Here is a 13,458-nt window from a genome sequence, read left to right as displayed (position 1 = left end):
ATATTCAAACAGCGGTGCTAAAATTGTTATCTTTGTGATACCATGTCCGTAATAAGCGGTTAAGATGGAAATAATGGAAGCGCAAAACACTTAGAGTGCATGTAAACACTTTGGAAACGCCCGCGTCGCGAATAAAGTACCTACACTATTCCTACGGTGTTATCTCGTAATAAAAATGCAACTTTGTTAAACATGGTTTTATTCTGAGTGAAAAGAAGCTTAAACATATATTATGATTTATGAGTGTTATGTGTGGAATCTTTTAAATTCTTAAAATTAATGTAGTTATCTAATACTAAAAAAATACAAAGTTAAATAGGCAGCTCTTACAACGATTTAAGTTCAAAGTTTTAATAAAACAGTGTAAAACTTACAAAATAGTCACTTTAAGTAGGTATTCCCAAAACAGATTTGATAGGAGCCCATGTTTTATGTTGACTTAGAAACGATCTAGAAACAGCCGAGCCGGACAAGAGGCAAAAGTGCTGACAAGCGTACCTACGCTCATATAATACGACTGTCAACATATTAATTCAATTCACAGCGAGCTACGACTTATAAGAACTAATAAGCATAAAGTCCCACCATTTACTTCTCGGTTGAGTATTTTTAATGTCAACTCACTCTTTGTTTTTCTTAAAAACATCAGGCTCTCTTGGCAAGCCGTGGTACAAAAAGCAGGGACGTACCTTTTTTAGGGTTCCGTACCCAAAGGGTAAAAACGGGACCCTATTACTAAGACTCCGCTGTCCGTCCGTCCGTCCGTCCGTCCGTCTGTCACCAGGCTGTATCTCACGAACCGTGATAGCTAGACAGTTGAAATTTTCACAGATGATGTATTTCTGTTGCCGCTATAACAACAAATACTAAAAACAGAATAAAATAAAGATTTAAGTGGGGCTCCCATACAACAAACGTGATTTTTGACCGAAGTTAAGCAACGTCGGGCGGGGTCAGTACTTGGATGGGTGACCGTTTTTTGCTTGTTTTGCTCTATTTTTTGTTGATGGTGCGGAACCCTCCGCGCGCGAGTCCGACTCGCACTTGGCCAGTTTTTTAACACAGATTTAATAAAGGGTCCTTAAAATACTATTTTATCTTCATCTGTTCCCCTCTATGTTGGATGATCAGATGGCAGTGCAACTGGCAAGTGGCAACTAGTGCCAATTCATGGCATAAGGTTTCCGAGCAGACTTCAGGTTCCCTTAGTAAGCTTTGCCAAATACCGTGGCACGTGGCTGATGATGAGTTGCTATCTGTTATGCTTTTTGTTATGATTTGTTATGATTCTTGCATTTATCTATATATGCAAGAATCACTGCAATGTAAATTTTCGTACAACACAACACTATCATCAACGTCTAGGAAGGGCTTAATGTTATAAAATTCATAGATTTGCGCTGTGACAGCTGACAGCGCACGTGCCTACCCGTATAATACGGCTGTCGACGGGCTAATCCCATTGCCGGCGCCGCTACGAGCCGCGAATATTTTTATATATTAGCCTAAAGGGCCTAATAGACTCTTGTTACCAAGGCCTTTACGCCCTAACAGTCTGAAGGCAGATGCTTTAATATTTCACTCCATTAAAAACAAAAGAATTACTAAATAAGCTATAACAACTTTGGACGTTGTACAAGGCGATTAAAATTAGAAATTCGCACGGTTTTGGATTTATACTGAATGCGCGTGGGAATGTTTAGGAAGTGTGAAAGGTATAATGTATATCTAAGAAGACAGAATGTGGAGTGTTTTATATGCTGTTATTTTGTATTGGATCAGCATACATATTTTTAATGTCTGTGCTATATAAGGTAGTTTTGTCTTACCACTCTACAATGCCATTTTATTTAGGTACCTATCTATAATGTTACGTTTATGGACGTACCTATTTGATCTCTGTAATTCCGGTACTGTCATACAAATATATGTTTTAAAAATCTCTAAAACGAATTGTTCATTCGTTTTACAAAATAGTACTTTTTCTTTCAGGTTGTGGGTCACGAAGCGGTGCTAGCAGGCAACACACATGACATGCGGTGCGGTCGCCGACTAGTCTCTGGCTTGTTCTCCCGGCCTAGACTGCCGCTCGGCTACTCCTACGTAACCACTGTGCCACGCGGGGCCTGCCGTCTCAACGTCACAGAGATAATATCTAGCGAGAATTATATTGGTAAGTTCAAAAAGCGGTACTAGCTGCCAACACACATGACATGCGATGCGGTCGCCGGCTAGTCTCTGGCTTGTTCTACCGGCCTAGACTGCCGCTCGGCTACTCTTATGTAACCACTGTGCCACGCGGGGCCTGCCGTCTCAACGTCACGGAGATCATATCTAGCGAGAATTATATTAGTAAGTATCTACTCGTTCAAAGAAGCGGTACTAGCAGGAAACACACATGACAATGTTCAAGGTCCTACAAAATGCCTATCGTCTAAACTGTTCGATTGTCTTTAGTCACCTATATTATGAGTTTCAAGTATGGTCCGCTCTATAGATAACTGAGCTGCATGGAAGATGCAAAGCGGGTCAACTATCTATGCAGCTCGGGTACAATAAAATCTTATGGATACAATTTTTAGCAAAGTATTCGAAAATACTTCCTTTAGTGCAAGTTTCTGCGCAAGTAATGTCAGCCATTAATCTCCAATTATATCCCTTACAACTCAAAATGCAACCTATCTTAACGAGATAATTTGTTACTTTAAAGTCACAAGAATGGTCCTTTGATGAGGGCAAATGGTGCGCAAACGCAAGGTAGGTCCTTACTGATCAATCAGTATTGTGGTTCTAAATCATTCGAGACTTACAATGGCCCTGATGACGTTTGTACTGAATAGCTAGGCTAGTTACCTCGCTATTGAGTTCTGTTCCAAATCAATTTGTGATTTTGCTAATAATAGGTTACCTACTTGTAACAGAGATGGTTGTCACCGAATGGACACTTTGTGTGGAGCATTGTCAATTGTGGTATCAAAACAATATTACCTACTTATAGTTGAATGTAAAACAAGTTTTGTTCAGGAAGCATACAGGCAGGTGAATGAATGAGTCAAGCCAATTTATTTAACCTAGTCCAAAACTAAGGAACCTACCATCTCCTATGGAAAACAGGGATCTACCGCGGAAGTACCAGGTGAACCATTTGACTTGTGTTGATTTGCGTAGATTTGAGTCTTCAGCTCAGCCTTAACTCATCCGCCTCACCTCAGTTTGGTAGAAATAAAAAAAATCCTATCATTACTGTTTGTTTTTTAGCTCTAAAAATCACAAATGGATCATACATAATGAACGGAGAGTTTGCTGTGAGCACTCCAGGAACATATGACGCAGCGGGCGCACGGTTCATCTACTCACGAGTAGTCGGGCTGGATGCAGTGTATGCTCATGGGCCTATCCATTACCCTATTGATATTATGGTGAGTCCCAATTGTCCATTGTCCATGTTAAGTAAAGGTGTATAAATATTGAATTCCAAAGGATAGCATTTGTAACTCTTACTAAAACGTTCTCGCTTAAACCAGGCGTGTCTCACTCCGCGATATCGTCGCTTTGGTACAGGTAGCTAAAAGTACATCCGTTCGGCTCCAATTTTGGGGAAAGCCATAAGCCGCGCGTGGCGCTGTCGCCACCTAGCGGCCATATCTGTGCTGATCGTAACAGACGCGTTTTGTTAGAGAGTGAGTCTTCTGTACTTAGTACTATTATTTATTCTGTGCTAAAACTATTTTTTTTTTGTAAAATATTTTATGTTTAATTTTTTTATGTTCTTTACTTGTATGAAGACAAAACCGTCATGGCAGAAAACAAAAAAAAAAGATTGTTATAATTTCATTTCATTTTCAGATACTTTACACCCAACCAAACCCAAGCATCAAGTACGAATACTTCACCGAATCACAGTCTGGCGAGCTAGACGCTGAATCGATTACACGATCAACCCCTGAAATACCCTCAACCATTTCCCCCAAACATACCCGAAGGCATCACAGTCTGGACGCGTTTCCTAGACCTGCCAATGTACCGCGATACAAGAATGTAAATGTTATGCAAGATGCATTTTCGGGGGAGGAGTTCGAAGAAAATATTGTTGGGGATAGAAGATTTATCTGGAAAATACTCTCGTATACCCAGTGTTCGAGAAGTTGTGGTGGAGGATTCCAGGTATGTCACAGAATTAAGAAATGTACATACCGACGTAGGTATACTTTTGCACTACACACTCCACTTTAATGCGAATAACATACATTTTTGAAATTATTTACACAAGCCTGGCTTTAAATGCCACAGACTTTTAAAATCTAATAGTTTTGGTCGTTACGTGGTTTTAGTTGCACCTTGAAAATGCAGATTTGAGCAGATTATAACTATCAAGCACATTATTAACGCGCACAACATTGCGAAAATATTTAAGCATCCTTATTATGATATATAAGATAATACATATTTGTAGGTAGGAAAATTCCGCTGCGTTGAAGCTAGCAGTACTGGTGACCGAGAAGTAGCTTCGGTGCATTGCACGGGCTCCTCGCCCGCAAGCAGACGACGACGGTGCGGCAACGTGCCGTGCCCGCCGCGGTGGCGCGCCGCCGCCTGGTCGCCGTGCCCCGCCTGCGGGCCTGCCACAAGGACGAGGATCGTTGGCTGTGTCCAGGATCATTCAAGAGGCATTACAAAAGTAAGTTTGTTTAATCACTAGAAATTAAAGCGGTTGGACTGAGCTGGTCAGTCAGATCAAAGGTGTTGCTAAAAATAGCGTGCTTGCAAAATGTTTAGGACAACAGAAAAATAACAGTATCCAAAAATGTTATGCCACTGGCGATTCCGTGTGACATTCTATTCTAAGGTGGAACTGGCCCCGTAGACATCATGCCAATCGCTAACGCTACGTAAAGTATCATTTAATAGAACTTGCTAACTATGTAAACAAAAGTTACTAGTAAATTGACATTCAGTGTCAATTTTAGTATGACGGTTTGTTTACATAGTTAGCAAGTTCTATTGAATGACACTTTAGCGAACGAAACGCAACTCTCACTGTCACACTAATTATAGAAGAGTGACAGACAGACACAAAGCGATTCGATGGCGAAGCGCGAGCGATTGTCACCTTTTCTGCCGCCTGATTCGTCATGGCTGGTTCATCCTTTTTATTTGAAAATGAGTTTCTTAACAAATTCCTTTGTTAAACATCAATTTTATTTTAATATTATTCATTGGAAAAGTGCTAGAAATGTTCTGTCCATATTTCAGATAAGCGATCAAAAATGCCCATCACCAAAACCATCGACAACAGAACCTTGCGATATCCCCGACTGTCCTGATGTAAGGCAAGTGGACAGACGGGTAAAACGACCTCGCGAACATGTTGACGCGTTCCACGAAGGACCGGTGTATTCCGTCGCCGTTAACGGGTCTGAGGATGAAATTGGCCCGGAATACAACTTCAATGCGGCTGCTAGTTGGCTGTTTACGGAATGGTCGGAGGTATGGATTTATTTGTTGTGTGTATTATAAGTAAAGTTCGTAATCTACACAGGGCCAGTGAGGAGACTATGGTCTAATATTATGGATCTAATAAGCTGACGAACGACGTACTACTTATAATTAAGAATAAGAATAAGAATAAATTTTATTTATAATAACTAAGAAATACGCATGCACAAAGGTGTCCGTTAAGCCCCAAACTAGGCTGAGCCTGTATCTTGGGGCTTACAAAAGAGTAAGTAACAGATTGGATAAACAAAACCTATTTAAAATTATGTGTGAGAGAGGTAACTAACTAACCTAACCTAACCTAAACATAAGAACGTATTATATCTTCCGTATCATTCTAGGATAGGGTCACAAACCAATTACCTAAGCAGACCATAATAATTTCGTACCAACTGCCGAGTTAAATGATAGACATATACAAGATAAGTTCTGTATTATGCCTCTTTTATTGTACCGGTATACTATCAAATGGTGTTTTCAGTGTGTAGGCTGGTGTGTTGGCGGTGGTTTACAAACCCGTGGAATCCGATGCTCGGATCCATCGGGTTGCACCCCTATGAGATCTCCCGATGCATCGCGATCGTGCAGTCCGAAGATATCGTGTGAAGCTCAGGAAGGACATTGGTTTACTGGTAAAAATATACCCACTTCTTTTCTCGCAATTTTTTTAATTTTGTATACAACGACATTTACTCAGCATCAAATAGATCGTGATAGTCAAAGTGGTCAAAATTAAAGGTTGCTTCCCGACATATTTTGCCGTCACTATTTATTTGTTGCTGACTTTACCGTTCTGTTATATTTTCTTATTCTTCACGATCACAGAACGTGAGACCATAATTATTATCAGTTCCTCAATACTTTGACTTCTACTTCTTCCAGTACTCTGTTGGTTGACTATCCCTGACTTAGGACCACCCCACATAGCTCTCTAAGTGTAAGGCCTGAGTGGACGCTCGAAGCGGAGCGTTCGGCGGGGCGTGCAGCGTGGCGTCGGGCTCACAAGTGATTTGAGCAGCGTGCACTAAGGCCGCTACTATACGTTTGCATTTGTTTAACATGCACGCCGCACGCCCCGCCCCGCTGCACGCTCAACTTGAGCGTTCACTCAGGCCTTACACTAGGGCCTCTACAATATCTATATTCATTTCGCAGGCGAATGGTCTCAATGTTCCTCATCTTGTAATGGGAAGCAGATACGTGGAGTCCTGTGTATAGGAGGCACTGGTAGGCACCTGAAAGATTCTGGATGCAAGACGCCGAGGCCGGCGCACGAGAGAGACTGTGAAGACAAGTGCACGCCTACTTGGTACTTTAGCGAGTGGAGTCAGGTAGATCAATTTGATATCTAAGCCATCTATACATATAATAAAGCTGAAGAGGGTCGAAAGTCTGTACATAGAAGATATTTGAAAAAAATTTGGCTGGGGATACTTAGAATCGATAACAGAACACGTTCCAACAGTTTTTAGAATTTTTGTCTGTTTGTCTGTTTGTCTGTTTGTCTGTTTATCTGTTTGTCTGTTTATTTGACCGCGCATCACGTGAAAACGGCTGAACGGATTTTTATGCAAACTTTACTAATCTGTCAAGAAAATCCCTGGCCACATTTTAGGCTAGAAAAATTCAACCCCTAAAAGGGGGGGTGGCCACTACACTCAATTAAGTTATATTTGCATCTGAATCTTATGGCGCTAACTTAAGAAAGTGGTGTAAACTTTTTTTTGTGTACTTTGTAAAAAAAACAACATTTTTCGTAGTCAATGTCAAACGTTTTGCAAATACATATTAAATCACATTTATAGACGGGTCTATCGCGGGTTTATTGACAATAATTAACATTATTGTGAAGTGGGTGGTTTGAAAATATGATGTCTACCCCAAACTTTTTCATACACTTTTCGTCGGGTAGTTGCACAAATCTCTATTTTGACATTTTGTTGGGACATCAGTTAGCTGCGACCACGACCAGTGAAACCTGTGTCGAAACGTCGGTAAATAAAGGTAATAAAATAAGTTTCAAGATAGGCCCGTCTATAAATGTGAGTTAATATGTGTTCAAAACGCGAAAGTTTTTAAATATTATGTATATATCTTTGTAAATGTCAAACAATTTGCGACTTGCATTTTAAACGCGTTACCATACCTTTCCGAAAAAAAAACTATTTTTTCGCGAAATTCTCGCAACGTATTGAGGTTATAAGGTAGCACGGTCTCAGGAATCTGAGGAAGAATCCCGTGCCTGGGAGACGTTCACGCAGTGCGAAGAACGGTTGACCGCTCAGCGGATTCGCACGACAGACGCGCTCGACGGTAAGTACTGTGGTACATCAGTGGATACTGGAGAGAGTCGTACGTCTATACTTACCTACACATGCGCGGATATTGGCGGAAATCGAAGGTGAACAGGCAGTATATACCTAAATCCATTAACACTGTCTTGGATGAAGGCAACGTCACAACAGACCCTCTGGAGTTCCTAAACCCATTGAGTGCTTCAGGGCTCCCAGCACACACATTTACCTACATGAATACTATTGTTCTGTGTTAAAGCACTGACAGCCTGAACGCTTCGGACCTTACGCCCTACGCGGAGCTCGGCTTTCGCACTTAGACACTTATTTATTTTATTTTATTTTTTATTTTATTTTAGTACATGGAAAACCAACAGCGCTACATATATCCAGAAATTACAATAGAATCACAGAGCCAATTATAGGTTCTCACTGTCACTTATACTATTGTTCTGTGATTAAGCACTGACATCCAGGAAGCTTCGGGCCTTCGGCCCTACGCGGAGCTCGGCCTTCGGCCCTACGCGGAGCTCGGCCTTCGGCCTTCGCATTAAGACACTTATACTATTGTTCTGTGTTTAAGCACTGAACCTGGACGCTTCGGGCCTTCGGCCCTACGCGGAGATCGGCCTTCGGCCTTCGCATTTAGACACTTATACTATTGTTCTGTGTTTAAGCACTGACAGCCTGAACGCTTCGGGCCTTCGGCCCTACATGGAGCTCGGCCTTCGGTTTTCGCATTAGATATCCACACCAAAATTTCACGTAAACATTGCGGCTGTGTCCCTGACATAGCCTCTCTCAATTTTTCTATCAGAAAAATTCGCGCTCGCTGCGCTCGCGTTTTTCACTTTTAAGGTTAAGCCTACTTTGATAAAGGTGGCATTCTGGGTACCCTACCGAGCGACTACTGTAGTAGTAGTACTTAAGCACTCTAACATCCTGGACGCTTCGGGCCTTCGGCCCTACGCGGAGCTCGGCCTTCGGCCTTCGCAATCAGACACTTATACCATTGTTCTGTGATTAAGCATTGATATCCTGGACGCTTCGGGCCTTCGGCCCTACACGAAGCTCGGCCTTCGGCCTTCGCATTTAGACACTATACTATTGTTCTGTGTTTAAGCACTGACAGCCTGGACGTTTCGGGCCTTCGGCCCTACATGGAGCTCGGCCTTCGGCTTTCACATTAGATATCCACACCAAAATTTCACGTAAACCATTGCGGCTGTGCCCCTGACATAGCCTCTCTCAATTTTTTTCTATCAAAAAAATTCGCGCTCGCTACGCTCGCGTTTTTAACTTTTAAAGCTAAGCCTACTTTGATAAAGGTGGCATTCTGGCCACCCTACCGAGCGACTACTACTACGACTTAAGCACTGACATCCTGGACGCTTCGGGCCTTCGGCCCTACGCGGAGCTCGGCCTTCGGCCTTCGCAATCAGACACTTATACCATTGTTCTGAGATTAAGCGTTGACAGCCTGGACGCTTCGGGCCTTCGGCCTTACATGGAGCTCGGCCTTCGGCTTTCGCATTAGATATCCACACCAAAATTTCACGTAAACATTGCGGCTGTGTCCCTGACATAGCCTCTCTCAATTTTTTCTATCAGAAAAATTCGCGCTCGCTGCGCTCGCGTTTTTCACTTTTAAGGTTAAGCCTACTTTGATAAAGGTGGCATTCTGGGTACCCTACCGAGCGACTACTGTAGTAGTAGTACTTAAGCACTCTAACATCCTGGACGCTTCGGGCCTTCGGCCCTACGCGGAGCTCGGCCTTCGGCCTTCGCAATCAGACACTTATACCATTGTTCTGTGATTAAGCATTGACATCCTGGACGCTTCGGGCCTTCGGCCCTACACGAAGCTCGGCCTTCGGCCTTCGCATTTAGACACTATACTATAGTTCTGTGTTTAAGCACTGACAGCCTGGACGTTTCGGGGCTTCGGCCCTACATGGAGCTCGGCCTTCGGCTTTCACATTAGATATCCACACCAAAATTTCACGTAAACCATTGCGGCTGTGCCCCTGACATAGCCTCTCTCAATTTTTTTCTATCAAAAAAATTCGCGCTCGCTACGCTCGCGTTTTTAACTTTTAAAGCTAAGCCTACTTTGATAAAGGTGGCATTCTGGGCACCCTACCGAGCGACTACTACTACGAAGTCGTAGTAGTAGTAGTGCTTAAGTAAGCACTGACATCCTGGACGCTTCGGGCCTTCGGCCCTACGCGGAGCTCGGCCTTCGGCCTTCGCAATCAGACACTTATACCATTGTTCTGAGATTAAGCGTTGACAGCCTGGACGCTTCGGGCCTTCGGCCTTACATGGAGCTCGGCCTTCGGCTTTCGCATTAGATATCCACACCAAAATTTCACGTAAACCATTGCGGCTGTGTCCCTGACATAGCCTCTCTACATTTTTTTTTATCAAAAAATTTTCGCGCTCGCTACGCTCGCGTTTTTAATACGATTTTAAAGGATAAGCCTAATTTACTTAAGGTGGCTTTCTGGGCACCCTACCGAGCGACTACTACTACGACTTAAGCACTGACCGCCTGGACGCTTCGGACGTTTGGCCCTACGTGGAGCTCGGCCTTCGGCCTTCGCACTTAGACACTTATACTATTGTTCTGTGATTAGGCACTTACAGCCTGGGCGAAGCTGGGGAAGGGCGAAAAAAACTATTGGTTTTGGAGTGTAGTTTTGTTTAGTGCCTACCTAATTGTAAAATATTTTATCTGGCTTCAGTCCGCTAATCGTATCGATCTGTCAACTTTACTTCAAGTTCCGCCTCCAGGGGAGAGAAAGAGAAATTAGGGATGAATTAGCTTACTGACACAGACCGAATTCCACGCGGGCGGAGCCGCGGGCACAGCTAGTAGTGAAATAAAGACAAGAGTGCTCACTCCATACATCAGTTCAGACTATTAATTTCAGTGTCTACATCTAGCATCGAGTAGCGGAACTATTAGTACTGCTACTTGACAATAGATGTAGCACCGACCGGAAAGTCTTATCTCAACAGCATAAGACTTTCCTGTCGGTGCTACATCTATTGTCAAGTAGCAGTACTGATAGTTCCGCTACTCGATGCTAGATGCTAATAGTCTTTTTGGTACTGAAACTGATGTATGGAGTGAGCACTCTATGTATTTTTTCTCTATGTCTAAGCTTACATAAACCTAGCTGTGTCTTTATCAATGTCATCATTGGCCTTAGCGTCTATTGCAGACGATTTATGGTGTAAGGCATTACAGCGCCGGGGACGGAATTAAGAAATTGCAGGGATGCCCAGCACCTGCATTACCCTCTCGGCTTCACTGTCTTATCCCACAGGAAAGGCGAGCCAATACGTGTGGAGACAGGTCGGCTGCAGGAATCTGCCACTTATGTCAGCTCTACTCACGCCTTATGGAAACTCCATTTCGGGTTTTATTTTGGAGAATCCTTCTCATGGATTGCAAAACAATGCTAAGAGGACCATCGCCCCTATGACGAAATAGCTTCTTGCTTCGTTTGTGGACTTAGTCGCCTCGTACGATACCCTCCCTTATCCTATGTAAGAGTTGGCGCTATTTATACTAAGTTAAGGCTCTTTTCCGCAGTGTATTTCCAACTGTTCGTCCAACACTGGCGTCCAGCGGCGTACCGTGTGGTGCGCGCGCGGCGCGGGCGCGGCGCGCGACGACGTGTGCGTCACGGCGGGCGCGGGCGAGCGTCCACCGGCGCAACGATCGTGCACTCCGCTGTGCAGTGCAACAGTACCGCCGGAGTTTATTGGTAACTATAACTTGCATCGACAACTGTTCGTCCAATACAAGCCACCAGCGTCGTTGTGGTGCGGGCCCGCCGGCGCAACGATCGTGCACTCCGCTGTGCAGTGCAACAGTACCGCCGGAGTTTATTGGTAACTGTAACTTGCATCGACAACTGTTCGTCCAACACAAGCCACCAGCGCCGTTGTGGTGCGGGCCCGCCGGCGCAACGATCGTGCACTCCGCTGTGCAGTGCAACAGTACCGCCGGAGTTTATTGGTAACTATAACTTGCATCGACAACTGTTCGTCCAATACAAGCCACCAGCGCCGTTGTGGTGCGGGCCCGCCGGCGCAACGATCGTGCACTCCGCTGTGCAGTGCAACAGTACCGCCGGAGTTTATTGGTAACTATAACTTGCATCGACAACTGTTCGTCCAACACAAGCCACCAGCGCCGTTGTGGTGCGGGCCCGCCGGCGCAACGATCGTGCACTCCGCTGTGCAGTGCAACAGTACCGCCGGAGTTTATTGGTAACTATAACTTGCATCGACAACTGTTCGTCCAATACAAGCCACCAGCGCCGTTGTGGTGCGGGCCCGCCGGCGCAACGATCGTGCACTCCGCTGTGCAGTGCAACAGTACCGCCGGAGTTTATTGGTAACTATAACTTGCATCGACAAATATTCGTCCGTTCGTCCATCACAAGCGCCAGCGCCGCACAGTGTGGTGCGCGCCCGCCGGAGAACGATCTTGCACTCCACTATATAGTTAACCGTAAGACCGGAGTTTTTCGGTAACTATCACTTGCATCGCCAGCTGCTCGTCCAAACTGACGTCCAGCGCGATGTGGTGCGTTGGTGCGCGACAATCTTGTTATTCTAATGGAGCAATGTAAATGTGACACCACAACCAAACTCGTCATGAAAACTTCTTGATAGAATGTAGGTAGTAATGATTGACAATCATGTTTATGGTTAACATGATAGGGTTGGAGTTTTGTGTCACTGCAGATAATGGACTCTCTGTTCTGTATATTTTTATCCATGCTCATGCTCATGCTCATGCAGTCAAGCAAACTTTGACTCAATTTTTTTTTTATTTTCTTTATAGATTCTCAAAAGGTAGCCAGAAGTGATACGACAACAAGTACTACTACAACTACAACTTCAACGGAAGGCACTACCACGCAGCAACACGAAGCAAAAGGTATAAATATACCAAAATATTCCTACCTACAATCTTTGCTGCTTTGCACTAAGGTTGACTGGTAGAGAATGCCTCATGGCATTAAGTTTGCTTTTTGTACATTAAGTTTATCTTCTGTGCAGTCAATTTTAAATAAATAAGTAAATAAAATATTTAAGGTAGGTAAACGTCCCAGTGGTCGATTTGCTAATGCCCAATAGGTCAAACCCTGCTGTCATCTCTTATGAATTACGTTAGTAATGAACACCACAGGGACGTTGACTTTATCAACAAAATGCATTATCATATCTATATATTGTACTTAATATAAAAATACTTTTATTTTAATTTATCTTTTAATATCTCGGTTTTTCCAGATTGCGAAGATAAGCTCAGTAACTGCGCCTTGGCGGTGCAGGCGCGTCTCTGCCACTACAAGTACTATATACACAACTGCTGTTATTCTTGCAAAGGACGGTAGAACGGCATTTCGCCTGCTATAAGTGAAGCAAAAGAAATTCATACATATATATATATATATACACACACACACACACACACACACACACACACATATATATATATGTATATATGTATTATTCTTTGAAGACTACCTCCTCTTGTGAGGAAAATATTTTTGTAGGTACATCACTGTCTATGCCTGCCTAAATATTTTGCATGATGTTTTATGTTATGTACCCATTGAGCTTTATGGCTCGGCCACGA

The 13,458-nt window shown here is 43.6% G+C and overlaps 1 protein-coding gene across 1 annotated transcript in view; it reads left to right on the top strand.

Annotated features, from left to right (window-relative positions):
• The window catches only part of LOC134655379 (thrombospondin type-1 domain-containing protein 4-like), a 64,387-nt gene extending 51,160 nt beyond the window's left edge, over positions 1–13,227 (top strand). Inside the window, exons 7-16 of the mRNA XM_063510833.1 lie at positions 1,993–2,173; positions 3,259–3,419; positions 3,847–4,164; positions 4,454–4,678; positions 5,254–5,487; positions 5,978–6,128; positions 6,652–6,827; positions 11,395–11,569; positions 12,658–12,753; positions 13,110–13,227. Coding sequence (XP_063366903.1) covers positions 1,993–2,173; positions 3,259–3,419; positions 3,847–4,164; positions 4,454–4,678; positions 5,254–5,487; positions 5,978–6,128; positions 6,652–6,827; positions 11,395–11,569; positions 12,658–12,753; positions 13,110–13,213 — 1,821 coding nt within the window. The 3' untranslated portion in view covers positions 13,214–13,227. The remainder of the gene's footprint in view (positions 1–1,992; positions 2,174–3,258; positions 3,420–3,846; positions 4,165–4,453; positions 4,679–5,253; positions 5,488–5,977; positions 6,129–6,651; positions 6,828–11,394; positions 11,570–12,657; positions 12,754–13,109) is intronic.
• The last annotated feature ends 231 nt before the right edge of the window (positions 13,228–13,458 follow it).

This window comes from Cydia amplana, chromosome 16 (assembly GCF_948474715.1).
Source record: "Cydia amplana chromosome 16, ilCydAmpl1.1, whole genome shotgun sequence".
NCBI classification, from domain to species: Eukaryota; Metazoa; Arthropoda; class Insecta; order Lepidoptera; family Tortricidae; genus Cydia; species Cydia amplana.
Note: the sequence above shows the minus strand (reverse complement) of the source record. Positions and strands in the feature narration are given on the sequence as shown.